This window comes from Pagrus pagrus (assembly GCF_965226575.1).
Source record: "Pagrus pagrus genome assembly, chromosome: 14".
NCBI lineage: Eukaryota > Metazoa > Chordata > Actinopteri > Spariformes > Sparidae > Pagrus > Pagrus pagrus.
Window position 1 is genome coordinate 5,938,382 of NC_140198.1, and position 18,216 is coordinate 5,956,597.

General features: G+C 43.2%; 1 protein-coding gene across 2 annotated transcripts in view; it reads right to left on the reverse strand.

The window, feature by feature from the left end:
- Positions 1 to 12,441, reverse strand: part of acsl6 (acyl-CoA synthetase long chain family member 6) — a 43,432-nt gene extending 30,991 nt beyond the window's left edge. The window contains exon 1 of one of the 2 annotated variants that reach the window (XM_084374448.1): positions 12,128 to 12,441. In XM_084374448.1, coding sequence (XP_084230574.1) covers positions 12,128 to 12,173 — 46 coding nt within the window. In that variant the 5' untranslated portion in view covers positions 12,174 to 12,441. Of the gene's footprint in view, positions 1 to 7,230; positions 7,314 to 12,127 lie in introns of those variants that run through there. The other variant, XM_084374449.1, reaches the window with a different exon arrangement.
- Between the last annotated feature and the right edge of the window lie 5,775 nt (positions 12,442 to 18,216).

Here is an 18,216-nt window from a genome sequence, read left to right on the forward strand (position 1 = left end):
CTGAAGTTCATTATTAAGGAAATATGCTCATTCGCTTTCTGGTGACTTGTCAAGACAACCGCACAAGATGTCGAACACTGAAATATAACACATCTATACACACAGGCACAAAGTACTTTGTACTGAAATTAGTACTTCGGTAGCAGCATTGGCCTCAAAAATTGTGTAATGGTCAGGCTCTCGTACCAAGTTAGAAATACGCCACCCACAGACAATTTGAGAGACCAAAAATGGTCTTTATACATTTCTGTTTATGTGTGGGTAACATCAAACATACAACACAGTCATTCGTCAGCTTTAGCCTCGTTGGTGAGCTTTCTATTAATCTTTAATCAGCGAGCTGTCTCTCCTTTCTTTTCAGATTTTATGATAAGCTAGGCTAACCACTTCCGGACTCCAGCACCATACTTAAGATGCAGCCGTGGGATTGATTTGAATCTAAACATCAAAGTCTTGGAAATAAAGCCAACAAGTGAATTTCCCAAATTGTTGGTGTATGTGTACGACAAATAAAGGAAATAAAGAACGAAAAACAAAACCATTTTTAACTTATCTCAAACAACTTTTTATACAAATTTTTCGATATCTGATATCAATCGATTGCTTGAGCAGCGAGAACAAATAAAGTGACTTTTAAGCTGTTTTGTTGCTATAGTAACAAGGAGTTTCTTAAAGCAACAAGATGTAACAGGTAGATTGTCTCCAGGTGTTGAGGCTCGTCCCCAGATCAGATCGGACGCTAACCCAGAGTGTCGGTATTTGGCTTTATGTCTCTGCAGGAAGTTATATTTTCTACTTTTCTCCCTGATTCTGATTCTGATCAAGTCAAAAACACAGCTGACACACTGATTTGATTGATTTGTACAAAACAAGGGAATATTTCCCTCACATACACTGTATTTTCCACATTACTCTACATATCCTACACCACTGTCCTGCTTCATATCGCAGTGCGGCTCATGTATCCAAACAGTTCTGATGGGAAGATCAATGACAAAGCATCAGCCAGGCTGGCAGCACTTTTCACACACACACACACACACACACACGCACACACTCAGACAAGATAATTTCCATGTCGTGCCAACAGGACATGAACAGCTGAAGCGTGTCATATAAAAACAAACAAACCTCCCTGCTATCAAACACAGCATCAACTACAGCCACCATGTTTGCCTCCTCTGGTGCAGAAACAGTAATCTGACTCGTTCTTCAACTGTGGAGGAAGCGTGGACTTCATTTCACAAGTAATCTAATAGTAGAAAGTCAATAATAAATGTGTTTAATCATGATGATGAGCACTTCTGAAATTATATTGAGTTAAATGTTGAACAGAATTATACTGAGACTACACAAAGCTATTATTAAGCTATTATGGGAATGATTTGCCCAGTGGATGCTCCATAATTAAAAGTGAAACTCTTTCTCAACTTTCATTACAAAGACACATCGACAGGCTAAATGAAAAAGGTCTGTTTGAGCTAAAAAATTCAAATTTTCTCCAGCCTCGTCGCCAAGATTGAATGTTAGCAGTTAGCATTTCTGCAAACCACGGATACGTCCAGCATCGGTAGGTGGAGGAGACGGCGGTGGAAAAGAAAAGATCAGGGTATCTGGGGTCCTTTGGGTTGAATTTCTCACACCTGGTGTGATTTGGTTAAAAATCTAGACGAGGGACACATTTTGGGGCTGATCTTCGTTCTTTTCTGACATTATAAATACATCTGTTTGAGACTATAACTGCCACAGCACTGGTCCAAACTGTGATTAAGGACAGATAACATATTTATTTCCTTCATCACAATCTGATCAGATGGCACGCTTGATTGAGTTCAAATGTCGACGCATCGCTGTAATCAGAAGTGGGCTCTGAAGATGACACATATAGATAACGGAGCTGCCTGCACGCGGCTTTGTGTTGCCTTCAATGGCTAATGCGGCCTGGCTGCAGGGATAACAGAGACACAGCGGACGGGTCCGTGTTTGAAAATGGAGGCAAAGGAGGGGAAACGGCACTCAACCAGCTCTAAATATAGACAGACTTCGTAACCTACTAACACCAATGAGCAGATAGCTGGAATAGAGGAGGCCTGGTTTGTCTTGACTCAACCTTGTGGGAGTAAAAAAGATTTAGGTCTGACGTGTCCGTGGTTGTTTAGCAGAGATCGATTATGTTGAATTGTACTGATGTGTGTCTTCTATAAGACAGTCTAAGAGTATTCCCGTTGATGTATAAATATATATAATGTGTAAAATAAGATGCCATGTTACATCGCATTTTGTAACCAAACCCTCATCTGCAACATCTGGAAATAATCCAGATCTGCCGACTCATGATTGAACACCACACTCCCGGCACCTGTTTGTGCAGAAACAGGCTCTCGTGTGGAGCCCGCAGGGTTAAACAACCCACTGAATGCTACAGCGCAGGCATGCTAGCGCGCCACATCTCCCTGCCACGAAATGGCCTGACAGCAGCAGGAGACTCACAGCCTGCCAGACACCTAATTGGCCTCCAGGAGAGACGCAAACATCGAACTGCCCGTCTCGCATCTCTTTTTCTCTCTCTGTCTTCTGTTCTCGTCTGCATTTTCCTGTTTGACTGACATTAAAGAAATAATCTGACCTGTAAACTTAATGCCAACCTCTGATGACTGACTCAGACTGAAAATGTTTCCCCTCAAAGGGTAGCTCCACCAATTTTACACATGAAAGTGTGTTTAAAGGAGTACTACTGCAGCCTTTTGTTGCTTCAGAGGAAGCTGCATGTAATCTGATAAATCGCCTCCTGTGATGTCACTCAGTAGTTTAGTTGCATTATGGGTAACGTTGGCGCCCGGTTTTGAAAAGCAGTCAACGATTCTAGCATAGCACTTAAAGACAAATAATAAAAATCAATACAGCAGAACCAGAGATGAAACCAGGTGCCTACATTACCCACAATTCAACTTACACTAGAGGCAATTTATCAGATTACATGCAGCTTCCTCTGGAGCAACTAATGAATTCATACTGCTTTTTCACATCATGCAGTAGTTCTCCTCAAGACCTGTAAACACATTTTAATGTGTAAAATTGGTGGAGTTATCCTTTAAAAGGTAATGTCAGACTGGGTGCTGGGTGGGAGGCAGTGAAAAGGTCTTGTGAATCAATTATCCTTCGACTACACACAACGGCTGTGTCCCATTTCAGGGGCAGATGAAAACGCCATGATGGCACGACAACCCTGGCAGATTCGACAGGCTCCTCCAAGAGATGCCTCTTTCCTTTTCCCTAATTTGGACGACAACCAGTGTTTCCTTCACTCAAGGTGACTCCGAGGTGAATTCTCAGTACGCCGTCTCGTTGAAGGAGGACGTGTACAAGCCCTCAGTCCTCCACAGACCACGTCTGTGGAAGCAGCCGCTGAAATTTAACACAGATTTAATTTGACACTGAGAATGAATTGTCAGCCGCTGCAGTAAGACTCGAAAGCCTTATTTGATCGTGTGTTTGACACACCAAATGTCTCACTACAAAACGGATCTTGCAGTTAAAATCAGGCTGCATATGAAATTTTGGGTAAACAGGGTCATTTGCTCAGCTGGTTCAACCTTCTCTCCACTACAGCCTACAGCTCTGTTTGGTGTCCAACTCTCTGTCCTGTCCTGTAGTAACCTAAAAAAAACACCCCAGGGACACACACACACACACACACATAAACGTACACATCGAGGTCTTTAAGTCCATCCCTGTCGCCGTCTACAAAGATTGTTGCTGCAGCTGGTGTGACAGAAGCGCAGCAGGTCAGCAGCATCCCCATCAGCAACAACAATGACCTTTATCAGCATGTGAACTCGACGACCTCGGAGTTTAATTTGTGAAATCAAGAGCACATCACGCCATGAAAATCCGGTGCGTTTACAGCGCGAGCATTCAGATGGCGATCAAGTGACTAACATCACACCTCACCACATCTTACACGTCTTATGTCTTTAACTGCGAGAAAATGCTGCAGTAAAACGAGTTGAAAATCATCAGAGATGAGTTACAAGGGATCCTGCAAATGTTGAGTTTGTTGATAACAACTTGACGAGATGTATTACGGATTATGTTTTTTAAAGCATTATCTCTCTCATACATTTACTTACGGGAAGATGGGAACACTAGACCTAAGTCCGTAAATGTAATCTAGCTTGCAACAATAAAGTAGTAATAAAGGTTTATGGTAAAATCTCAGAACTCATCGTTTGTTATGTGGCCACGATTCAGCCTCAAGGAGCAGCGGTTAATGTTTCGGCGTCGCCAGTGGTTATCTGGGCCACCACTACCTCTTCTCTGTGCTGGTTATCATTTACACTTAAGAGGCGAGAGTGAAGTTAGAGACAACATGTCGGCTAATCTCCATAAACGGATATCTGTATATGAATAAAAATCAAAACATATAAAGCTAAATTGTTGTTCAATAAACCTTTATTACTACTTTATTGTTGCAATCTAGGTTACATTGTCGGACTTGGGTCTATTTCTTGTTCGTTCCAAACTTCTTGTATGCGTCTGTGGCTTTTTAGTTTATCAGTAGGGACCAGAGATTATGATTTAAACTGAGATTGCAGACTGTCTGCACAGCAACAGTCCCTTTAGAGCTTGAGTGTCTGACGATAGCTGTTGGGTCCCAGAATTTACACTTCAGCCAGTGATACCGCCTCTTTTGCTCTTTATCAAACGTCATTGGTCAATGCTACGACTAGGACTACAAATGGAAACCAAAACGCTTCCGCTACCAAAGTCTTGTCCCTTGACGGTCTACTCGCAAGCTTTTTATTCAACCTTTCATCTACGTCTCATTGTCTTCATCAGCATATTCAATTCTCTCATTTGTCAGAGTTAAGTTCAAGCTGTTTTTTTGCGAGCCAAATTTGTTTTCCTCAACAGAATGACACATTTAAATGAGCACGAGTGTTAACATTTGGTTTTCTGCTGTCTTCTTCTGTCTTCCCCCTTCTGCACAGACTGCTGTAGCTTAATCCCAAAGAGCCAATGATAAGCAGTTAACGTTTCTGCACAACACTGATAAGTTCACATTTGCACGCGTCATATACGTTCACTCTATACAATCTACACACTCACATTGTGATGTGACCATGTTGATGAGCACGTCGTATCGCCGGGTGGAGAGGACGATGGTGAAAGACTGTGTTTCAACATTTGAAACTGCGAAACCACTGGATATTTTTGACAACAGTGTGAAACCGTGCAATATTTTTGACACAGGACCGAGGAGGAGTTTCAACATTTGTAAACATGACAACGCTGGATATTTTCAAGCAGACTTCGGGATAATCTCCAGCTTGTTTGCGGCGACCAAAGCAGGTATTTTAAGCCAAAATATGGTCTTTTCCTAACCCTAACCAAGTGTTTTTGTGGCATAATTACAGCATTTTCACAGCATAAAATTGGAAAACTGAACCTAAAGATGTAAAGTTGGTGTCGGTGGTTTGCACAAAAGTACATTGTGTAACTGGGCTGCTTTTGACTGACACTTCAGCTTCTAACTTGCTTTTTGTTGACCATTTCCTGGATATAATTCAGGATATTCATTTACACCATCTGTCGTATGTCTGTTTGAAATGTAATGAAGAGAAGGGATCAGTATCATCTAACATTCAAATGTAATCTGACGTTAATTCTGTCAAGACAGCAACCGGCTGAAACGAAATACAATCAAGACTGGCGAAAAAATGTTGATGCAGTGTCAGTGGACGTCTGGATCTGTGGGACCATCAGCAGACAAACACTCAGCCAGAGAGCCTGACAGATGTGCACAGTCGAACACAGAGCTGAGGGAACATAATTCAAACTGTGTCATATCTATTACAAAACATTTAGAGCACATGGCGTGCATGAACAGCTGGATTATAAAAAAATAAACTTCGGACACAGGATGTCCGAATCCTACAGCCCAGGGTTTTTTTTTAATGCTATAAAATGTATCAGAACGAGCAAGTGAAATCTTTACGGCTGTTAATATCCCTTCAGATGTCTGAACTAGCTTGGGGTAGGAAAACAACGCATGTGTCTGAGCTCACACAAAAGGCTGAGTATGCACTGAGATACACTGATGTGTAAAATCCTACCAAAGGATTTGATTTCACCACGGCTCTTGAATTGTTGAAACACAAGGAGCAGAAGAAGAACATTCCCAGCCGTCTCTACTGACATAAAAAGCTTAGTGTGTCCCAGAAGTGGCAGTATTTTTGGAACGGAGGACATTCGACTGGTTGTGCATGTTACATTACCACAAATGGCATCTAAAGTGTCTCCGAATAGTCGCTCGTGAAACACTTGAGTCGATCCATTCAAACAAAAATTTGTCAAAATATTGATTTTTTTTTTCTGCTGCTGCACAGAGGCTTGTTTAACGCTGCAATACTTCTGTGTCATCGTTCTTGAAGAATCCACTTTGGTGCAGCGTGAGTGCTGCAGGCTAGCAGGGAGGAAGGCTTGTGAATGGGCCCGTTACACTTCCTGTGACCTCTGAGGCTTAAAGCGGAGGAAACGCAACCCTTCCTCGTCCTTAAGTCCCACCCCATCGGCCCATCTGAGGGCCGTCACCAATGATTAGAGTCCAGCGTGGGGAGATTACAGCCTATTAGCACAGAGACGGATGACCAGTAGTAACCTCACTACTGCACTCTATTTAAAGACGTCCCACTCGGCTTTCTCCTCTTCTTTAAATGCAATTCTTTAAACTCGCGTCACATCTTTCTTTTTTTTGTGCTATTTTAACCACCAGTGCTCAATCATCATTGCACAGCAAAACCTAATCTCTAGCTCTCTTTTAACCGCTCGTCCTTATCGCTGTCAGCCGTTCCTCGACTTAGACCACCCTCGAGGAGCGAAACCACAACCTCTTCCTGTCGCCGCCGCTGAGGCAAAATTGTACAGACGCCGTTACACCCTGTGCACACGAAAGAAAACAGCCATTTCCCCTCCTGAGCTGAGATGCCAAACCAACAGGTTATTGCAGTCATCATTCATAAAGTAAAAATCTGATACAAGCTGCAGAGAAAAGAAGGGAGGGAGTTAAGCAGGAATAACATATCTATCTATCTATCAATATATATTAAATCAAAGATGCAGCACTGAGGTAAAAACAGACATAAAGAGCAAACACCTGCTAAAAAGATCTAAACTGTAATTGCATTGCAGAAGGGTTAAAGCAGCTGTGGTTGAGGCAGCGGCACTTACAAAGGCGTCGGAGGCAGCCAGGCAGCCGGTGAGGTGTGATGTGTCTCTGTGTATTAGTGTGTGTATGTGTGTGTGTGTGTGTGTGTGTGTGTGTGAGAGTGAGTGTGTGTGTGTGTGTGTGTGCTGTGTCAAGGGGCCTCAGGCGGATATCACATCACCCTGTGCAAACTAGTGATTACCTTCTCATTGCCACCGGCCAGATTAAGCTGAGGCAAGCAAGGGGAAGGCAGCGAGATGCGTTTCAGCCTGGTTTGGGCCTGGCTGGCCTCCGTATCACACCACCCTCAGCTCGACAGACGCTGCGCACACTCTCACCACACCCACCCGCCCCTCCCTCCACCACTCTCTCTCTCTCTCTCTCTCTCTCCCTCTCCCTCTCCCTCTCTCGCTCTACCTAAACACACAGCGCTCATCCTCTCCTCCTCACGCACTCTGGCATACTGACACACAATGTACGCACTGCTGTAGGCACACGTATGGAAATGAACGTGCAAGCGATATTTGCACATTTATACATATCACACAACACTAAATGAGGGTGCTCCCAGTTCGATTTGACTGTCAAAGTGAGGTTGGAGGCAGGCCTCTGGATCTCTACCTGACTTTAGAGCTGCATGATATGGTAAAAATATCATGCTGCGCTCATTTTGACACGTCTTTGATTTGAGGTATTACTTCATTATAATGCTGTTTTTACCTTACCTTTTTTTTTTCACCTGAAAACAATCTCAGCTTCCTGCAATTTGGATATTGCGATTTCGATTACATTTTCTCCAATTGCGCAGACACACTTTAAATTGGGTAGAAAAGGCAAGTAAAAAACAAACCAGAGCTTATCAGATACTGGACTTTGGGGCCGATGCTGACACCAGTGTTGGGTGGACAAACATTTTTATATCAGTATATCAGCTGATATTCTTATATACACATAATCTATACATAAACATCCTTTCTTTTGCAATGATCCCTTAAATGTGGTTCACAAAAAGATATTTACGTAATGCATTTGATTTTTTCATTCCCAACTCGTCAAATACTGACACTTTTGTAGGTCAGGTCAGCCGCCATCCGTAAGCGTCAGTAGTTGACAAATCGGGAATGAGACTATCTTACCAACAGGAGCTTTAGCTTATCTGGAGCATGTTTTACTGCACTATTAGCTCTATACCAATATATCTATGATAGGCCAATATCGGTCCATAATACCGGCTAACTGATATATCGGTTGGGTTCCAAAAACAAACATGTTTTCTATATTAGTTGTCATTTTTGCAATTAATGCTGAAAATGTTAGATCCTTCAAGCAGTTGGAAACACTTTTGCACGTGCAATCTGTGAGCCTTTGCGAGCACTGCTGCATTTTTAAGGATGTGATACAAACAGGCTGAAAACCAACATATTACCACTTCCTTCATTGTTCATTTTTTAGGTAAAGAAAAAAACCTCCTTCAGATGAAATCATGAAATCAAACATAATGTTTTTAGGATCAAACAATGCTCCCTGACAGGTTTTCTCACTTCCAAAAGGGCCTTTAATATCACCGCTAAACAAATTATGTTTTGTATCTGAAAGGAACACAAACAATAACCAAACGAGAACAACATCATACGTTACACTGATGACTGGTCTGCAGGAGAACCACTTGAGCATGTGACGGGCGGACAGACCTGCTTCAGCACTTTAGGCTGAGCTATTATTCCATCCAGCATCCCACAACATGAGGAAGTGGATGCACTGAACGCTGAGACAGCAAAAAGCCACTCAGACGGAAAGCTGCCGTGCGGATCTGGAAGCACCCAGACCGGCTGATGTTATTGATCACACCGGGAATGAGACTGGAGTGGAGTCAATATGTAGAGTTAATCTTGAAATCATCAACTTAACTATGTTTGTTGCGCAAAGAAAAGCACTTGTCAGACATGGGTTGAAACAATGTGAGATTTTCACGGTACGATAACCATCTTACAAAACATCATGGTTTCGCGGCCTCACAGTATGTGGTATTACACGATTATTATCATTGTCATCAGTTACAATGATCCTTGTTGATCCTCCAAGATAGTTGATTGTTTAGTCTACCAACCCGAAGCATCAGTATCAGTATTCTCCAGAATCGCTTATGAATCTTTGAAGGAAGGAAGTGTTTTTTTAGGCAGAGAAAACTGGTTGTTATATTTTCACACGCTATCACGCCCTGACAGCCATGACACTCAGTTGAAACTTGAAAAAAATATATTCTTTAACGTAGAATGCAATACTGTAGACGAGTAAATGTACACGTCACGATGGCTGCCAATTTTCATACTGCTGCAACCCTACATGCAGCTGAAATGCTCCATTTTAGCTCCTGTCTCTTTAAGGCCCCTCCGTCCTGAATACCCACTCTGCTCTGATTGGTCGGCTCACACACGCCTGACTCAGCATCGCTCACCGTGTCTCCGGGCGGCTCTGTAGAGTTTTCAGCTTCCAGTTAGCGTCCCCTATACTGTGAATATAGGCATGAATTATGCAAATGTGTGACGCAGTAATGTAGCGTGATGTCACAGAATTAAAGGCGGGACTACTGACGAGGCGTTTCAGGAGCAGTGCTTTCTGTGGGAGAGGGGAGCTTCTGTTGGTGCAGACTTTGGCCTTGTTAACTTTAGTACTTGAGTAAATGTACTTGGTTACGTTCCACCATTGGTGTTCAGACAAAAACGTTAACAATCTTGGCTGTAGAGTCAGTTACACTTTATTTTTATGTTAAATTGTACAGATACTAGTATTTTGTTGATCTATGAATATATATAACGTGTAAAATGAGGCGCCATCTTACATCTCATTTTGGAACAGAACATTTCTTTGTTGCTCACCTCTGGAAAAGTACTTCAGTAAATGTATTTAGTTACTTCCCATCACTGACGGTGCAATACACACAACACCATTCGTCTCATAACTCCTGACACTCAGTGCGAGTGCGCAGTGACAGACTTTCATTACACAGCAGGCGAGACTGAACACTCAACATCTATCCTGTCATCTTGTGCAGTCACGCAGTTTGTCTTTAATTTGCAGGTTTTTCGACATTTTCACGACCCCTCTGACTCCCCCTGACTCCCTCTGACTCCCTCCCTCCCTTCAAAAAAGCTGTTTGAATGACAAAAAACAAAAAGAGTCATGGAGTTATAGTCATTATTCCTCTGGCTAACAGGGGCCATGTGTTAAGTGGAGGATCCTTGAATACTAAAACACCATTGGGTAGTTTCCTCCAAAGGGTGGAGCGATGCAACCACCGTCCTTTCAATGAAATATTGAGGAGGGAAAAAGAATAGGTTTACACGTCGCGCGGGGCTGCACTAGATGGTGATTAAAATGAATTATTCACACGGAGGAGCAGCAGGGTGTCGGGACGGGATGACAGGTGAAAGGTGTGGTGGGTCTCCCTGGGGTGGGCTCTGCTCGTCAGCCAAACAATTCAGTGTGCTTCAAACAAATTTGGGCCTCACTTCTGATTGGCTGCTGTATCCAAAACACAACCCCTGCAGGCCTGTAACAGCAGATTTTAATATTAATGCACCAACCAAAATCCCCAACTGTTACTGGTTGCTGGTTACTTAGCAACCATGCTGTGCAGCTGCCGCTCAGGGCCTATACTCTTTGGCGGAGGGATACAACAAATCACACCCTGTTTATTTATCCACTGGCACGCAATCTTTTCGGGAAATGACGGATTACACTGCTTGATTTCATGACGCGTTGCTAAAACCAATCTTTTCTGCTTTTAAAGGGATTATATGTTAAAGAAATAAATGTCCTCGGGTATGTTTGAAGACGACTAGAGGTCAACGAGCCGTGTCTCCTAACCGCTCCCGATGCCCCCACGCCCGGCTGTGTGAACCCGCGGTGGGGGGTGGTGTCGGTGAGAGCGGAGCACGCTGTGCTCAGTTTGCCGGTAGGCCGCAGGATTTCAGCACCGCTCTCTCCTGGACAGCTCCGTCCAATCAGCTGCGCTCATCCGAAAGCGCGTCATCCTCCCTCATCCTCCCTCATCCTCCCTCCCTCCATCACAGAGACGTGGCGGAGGACATCACAGACAAAAAAAAAAAAAAAAAATGCTGAGTTTCACAACCGGCTTTCTTGCAAATTGAGATGTTAAATGTGAGATAAATGACCGGCGGGTGGATGTTTGCACCGCCCGGCACGAGCCTCACCGGGAGGCGGTGAAACAGGCCGCTATGAGTGTATTTTATGCCTTTTAATGACGTGTGTCCGGTGTCTACGCACAATGTCACACGACCTTAGCAGCTGGTCGGCCTCAAAACCACACGTTTTTTTTTTTATATCCCGTTTGGCTTACAGAGAGGGACAGTCCTTTTGTTTAAGCGGTGGCTTCTCAGAGTAAAAACACACGTTTACGCAGGGAAATTCAATGAAAGATGTGCAGAAAATGAGCCACATGCTTCGAGCCGCATGGCAGCCGGTCCAAACCCACAGCACCTGATGAAAGGTGAAGCCAAATTGAAAGCATCCTTTCAAGCAAACTAGTGCTGGAAATGCAAAGGAAATCCAAAGCGCACAGCTATTTTGAAATGAGGTGTTGCGCGTTTGAATGGAGGCCCGGGGTGACACGTGTTCTGGGAGGAGAATTAAAGATGTCACCGGCGTCATTGTCGTGCAGGTAAAGCGTCAACTGCAGCATTAGAGTGCGATCAAGCAACTCGACGGAATGAGGCGGAATAAAACGGCAGAAACCGCACAGATGCGCGAAAAAGCCGGCAGTGGATGGCAACGCGATGCGCCTTCATCCTCCTCTACAGAGAGACAGGTGCATCGCCTCCAGCCACAGCCCCGCCATGCAAAACCCATCAAATAACGAACAGGGAACCAATACAAAATAAACACGATTCAAAAACTCACCTAATATAATCCAGAGCGACCCAGAGACCAAAACGAATGCGAGCATGTCTTTCTCATTGAGTCAGCGGGTCCCGGTGCAGGAGCGGCTTCAAAACTGCAGCATCGACTGCAGCAAGTCGCCAACAATCTGGGAGATTAAGGAGGAGGAGAGAGGAGGAGGGGGGTTGAGGGGGGTCGACAATATATCTGAGACAGACCACAGTGGGGGAGCTGGGCAGGGGGATGGATGGACGGCGTGTGATGATGTCCAGCAGGCTTGGAGAAACAGACCCTGACAGCCTACTGAAGCATCCTTCCTCCTCCTCCTGCTGTATTTTCCACCTTCACCTAGTTGGCTGCTGCGCAATGGCAGACACCCCTGCCGAAACGAGAGGGTTTATAGGTCGGACAGGAAGATGCGATCGACGCCAAGGTTATCAGGGGTGAAATCTCTATTCTGGGTGCAGGACGGATTAACCAAGACTTTATTTAATTCTCTTATTCATTGTATGAACAATCATGAAATCTGGTGGAGATGTTCTCGGGAGCATCGCTTTGGATTCTGGCATTTTGAATTCTCTCTTCTGCAACAAAGTAAAAAATAAAATAAACATATAAAATCGAGTGAACGGTCTAGTACAGGATGTTTTAGACGTTATGAATGTTTTATTGTTTAAAGGGGAAGCGGTGTTATTTTTAGTCCGCGGCACATCACACCATGCAGCCCTGCAGCTGAGCGCAGCTTTGACACCGAGTAACTTCGCATCAGGATCACGTGGTCCAGTAAGACACTCCCAGTGAACTAAAGTAACCTTGAGAAAAACTGGTGACTGAGGCAGTGGGTGACTGACAGCAATAGGAGAGGACCCAACCATTCACATTTACATGAAATTAAAAAGAAATCACTTACATTTATTCTGATATTTGATTTTTTTAATCTCAGACTGATGTTTGACTTCATCGCAAATGATGGGAGCACTATATCTAGATACAAATGTGGCGCTCTGAAATGTATAGCTGTGTACGCGTAGACAGAGTTAGAGCAAAACCTTTTACAAGATATGGCATCCCTTTGTGGATTACATGGGAAACCTCCCACTGCACCAGATTGATTTTACACAAGGACGTTATATTAAATCTGGACACAGCGTTGGAGGCGGAGGCCCAGTCGTTCCTATGAAAGGTGCGCAGTGGAGCATGAAGCCAAAAAAGCCGACTTCCCGGCTATGAAAATACCCAAATCTTCCGTGCTGTGCAGCCCATAGAGCGTGCACACTAGCGTCTTCTGATGAACTGGCTTCAAAGCCTGGCGCTTCTCCTGGGGCCTTGGTCACAACCCCCCTGAAATGACTCCATTAGCCATTAGCTCCAATAAACTTCTCAAAGTCTAGAAGAGCCACGCGATTCAATTATTTTATCCCCATTCACGTTAGCCGGGCGCTAAACCGGAAGTTAACCAGCTCAGTTGGCGGTAGTCTCTTGGGCCCACGCTCTATGGGCCCCACAACATGGAAGATCCAAGTATTTTTATCAAACCATTTTTGGCTTCATGCACCACTGCGCAGCCATGGAGAAGGAGGCTCCTTCTCCATGGCTGTATACAGATATAATCAAACGTTCTTGGTGCAAGCCTCCAGGAAGAGAGCCAGGCTTTGCAGCCAGTTTCTGTAGTGGCCAAACCGTGTAATTACATCATCACGTGATGCACTGCGGCCCAAAAAGACTTGTTAAATGGACTCGCATTTCTATAGCGTTTTTTAGTTTACTGACCGCTCAATGCGCACACAACTGCTCATTAAAAGCAATTTGGGGTTCAGTATCTTGCTCAAGGATACTTCGACATGCAGTTAGCTCGGCACTAAATCATAGCCAGGAAGTCAAGTTTCTTTGGCCTCAAAACGCCACTGAGCAGCTTTCATATGAATGTGGCTCTGCATCCAAGGCTGTGTCCGGATGTAATATAACGTCCTTGGCTCAGTGGCGTTTTGAAGCCAAAAAAGCTCGACTTCTGTGTTGTGGGGCCAATAGAGCGTGCACACTTGGGACTTCCGCCGGCCAACGCTCGCCATGTTTCTACAGTAGCCCAGAAAGGACAAACCAAACATTGTTTCGAGAGAGGGCCTTACACATTTACTGCACTTTAAGCGGCCACAGTAGAAACAAGGTTTGTTCTGTTGGTTGCAATATAAAACCTCACCAACAGACGCCACTACACCTTAAGTATATGGTTTGTACCCTTAAAGTACGACGGATGATGAATACTGGGGCACCTTTACTGCCTCGTGCCCCATTTTGAGGGCAACAGCAGTTAAAATGCAATGAATCACATACAAATCCCAAATCTGTTCATTCACTGACTCAGCCTGTGAGTTGATCTATCTCACAAGTGTCTCCAGTAGTGGCCGACATGCTTACTGTCTTAATGTCGCTCCTGTCATGTGACTGACCTTATTAAATGGGTCACTTGTCAGGACCTCTAATCTGTCACCCGCAGCAGCGCCACCCGCCACCTTCTTGTCCTTCTTCTTCTCTTTTTCCAGCGCAGGGAGAAGCACAGAGGCGAAGAAGACAAAAAGTCAACCTGTTCATTTATGGAGGAGGAAGAGGAGGGAAAAATGGTCAAACACATGCACAAGGAGGGAAATTACTGAGATTACAAACTGTCTTTCTTACCTCAGTGTACTTTGTAAGTCTAAACGGCGGCACAGTGATCTGCCAGCAGCAGGAGAGTGAATGTGGTTTTAGGGGAGAGCACTGATTACTTAGTTTATTTATTTTGCAATGTGGTCAAAGTACACACAAGAGAAAAAACAATCTGCTGAGTTAAAACTGCCCAGTGATTAAACCACAGCACTGTTAAAATTGTGTTATCATGTTATCATAGAGACAAGAGGTTAGGGTCAAGGTCAGGGGTCAAGAAGGATGATAATAGAGATAAACATTCCTTTTCCTTTCTCTGACAGGAAGGTAATAAATAAGGGGGACCTTATCTTTCCAGTTCAAAAATGTCCTTTTCTTACTTAAAACGCAGCTTATCATCCAGGGAAAGCTTCATAATTTACGAGCAAGTGAAAGAAATATCCTCAGTTTTAGTTTGAGTTAAGTGCATTTTGTGGTGTTGAGAGAAAAAAAAAAAAGCTTGATAACAAGAGACTTGAACACAAAGAAAAGCTGTACTGGACGTATCGCACAAATTACTATTTTTTCAGTTCTTTGTGTAGAGGAAAGCTGAGAACATTTAACCGACTGCAGAGAAAACAGTCGTGCAGTTACAAAGAGCATTAGAAGTCTGCACCAGACGAAAAGTAAGACTGTACTGTTAATCTTTCTTTTCTTGTTATTATTCTCTTCAACAATCCTTCAAGACTTTCCATTAACTATTTACACAAGAAAGGAGTGATGTTGTAGTAATGAAGCTGGACATTAACGAGTCAATTCCCTGAAAATAAACACAAAAAGCTTGGTAGGAGACAAAGGATCCTTCAGTTTGTTAACTCAGTGAAGTGTGGACATAAGAAACCTTTCTGGTGCCGGCTGTATTGAAGTCAACAGGAGATGTTTGGAGAAACACACCCAACATATCTACGTCATATGACTTCTGGTGAAGAAATGCCTCCAGAAAAACACTTCAGAAATTAGGTCAATGTCTGATTTTTTTTTAGCAACACATTGTTCCCATGATTTTGTTTGGGAGAGCCTCTGTATCTGCAGACTTCTCAGTGATTATCTGTGGGACCGGCCCTTGTTTGGTCAGGATATTATCAGCCCTCAGTCATTTTCTGGAGGCATTTCTTCATCAGAAGTCATATTACGTAGTTATGTTGAGTTTTAGTGTGTTTCTCCATCTTCAATACAGATGTCACCACAGCTGTACTGCATGTTTCTCAGCTCAAGGAAAGTTTTACAAACATAAAACCTCCATGGGTCAAAAACTGAGTCATTATCGACCTTGTTGGTAGTTTGGGGTGTCCTGTTTTATGGACTTCTCTCCTGCAGGGGAGGTTGTAGCTGCAATACCCTGAGTGGCCACTGGGCCAAATTGAAAGCAGGCTGAGCAAAGTGCCTCTGTCATATGCTGGTCTTACTGTATTAGTAGATGCATGACCTTCCTCGGGCTGCTGGTTTCTTTTATTTGTGCAACACAAAGTGTCAAACATTACAGCAGTCAAATTAAACTGTTAAAGTAGCGATTAAACACACCAGTGGTGCCAGTAGTTTGTGAATTCTCAGCTGCCCTGCAGGTGTATTTGGTCCAGAGTTATTGTCTTAAGATTTCAAATGAGATGTAATGATTGCAGGGGTCGTACAAAGCACTAAAAGTATATGAAATTTAGCAATACATTTCCCAGGCAGAACAGCAGGTCATGTCCTATAAAAAACACCACCGTGTTCACACGACAAAAGCACGTCTTGTCTATCGGCCTCCGGTTTCTCGTATGTCCTAACTATGTTTTACAGCACAAAAGATAAGTATCAGCCGTCAAGAGTGTGACATCACATACACTCAGTGACCCTCTGAACATATTTCACCGCTGCCCTCGCTCCAGCTACAACGGTGGGGTTTAATTAGTAACAGTGTGTCAGGCAGTGTACCAGCTCAGAGAACTGTAAGAACCTTTGGCAAACATGGACTGTATCTATAAGCGCGTTTCTTAAGTGCTGTTCATATTTACACTTAGCTTTATGAAACATATGCACTAACTGTAGTTAAAAAGCCTTTAAAACCCCTCCTTGTTAGGCGTTGCACAAGTTTGAGGTATACATACTTGAGTATTTCCATTTTATGCTCCTCATACGTCTATCATCGGGAACGAAATACTGTTTTTACTCCACTAAATCATTAAATATAATACCTCTTATTGAAAAGTAGTGTATAGTTGGGGCTTCTTGTCTATTAGAGAGTGGATCCACCTCTAAACTTTTCCTCCGTCTAATAGCTGTTTGAGGCCCATGGAGGTAAAACTCTGCAATATTTCACAAAAAAAGACATAAAAGTCAGGAAAAATAATTCTAATGTATGTGGCAGAACTTTTTTTCCTTTGCTCCTACAACATTAATCATCTCACGACCCCTCGGATTGATTTTATGGCTCTTTTGGACACTCTACACAACTTTATATAACGTAGCTTAAACAGAAGCCTTACACAATGATGCATCAGCTTTAGTAGTGTAATGTATCATGATATATATCCCAATTAGTGCTATCACTTTTAACCTATAAAGCTTCTGCTCACTCAGTTACAAACAGTAACTTTACGTATGTCAATAATGTAAATTTTCCATCTAATTCTATTAAATAGGTCCAATGTAAAATGTGACATTTGATGCAAGGTTTTTAAATCAGCCTAGATTTACATGTAATAAAAGTACTTAAAGTCACTGTCTTTTCATTTTCGGAGTGTACTTTTACTCAAAGTTGGATCTTAAATGCAAAAACTTTGTGGTGATGGTGCTCCAGTAAAGGACTAAATAGTACTTTTTTAATGGTTTCTTTTTACACGACTTGAGAGGAACATCTCAGAGACAGTTTGTTCCTGATGACCTTACAGAGGACACTACATTGTGTCACTGTGGTGTGTTTAAACAGTGCATGTGTTGGCCTGAAGGGGGTGCTACAGTTTAAACCCACTTGAGTAAAACTGTGACATCAGAAGGCCGGTTGGACTGAAACCTGCAGTGATGATGTAATTAATGTCTCGATTGGCCCGAAGCAGGTCTGTGGCAATCGTGGAAACTTGACTTGTTTACTGCTGACTGTTGTTTTTAATCAACGTGTTGTCCAACTCGTTCCATTCATATATTTTTAGCACTCTGCTCACATTCCTTGTTTATCTCTCATTCATCACCTAACTCCACCCAAATCATCCCTGTTTTTCCACTCTTCGCTTTCTCCTTCCCTCCATCATCAACATCTAAATTGAATGAGTTTCCTGCACATATGTCTTTTTACCGATTACTGGGAACAAAAGAGATAGTGTTTATTAGCACACAACCTCCAGAGGTTATTAATCAGTGTGAGCGTTTACTGTGATAGAGTGCTGCAGGGATGAGGTGTTTTTGTAGGCTAACGTGGAAGTCAGCATCGCCCCGAAACACAAGTATATGATACT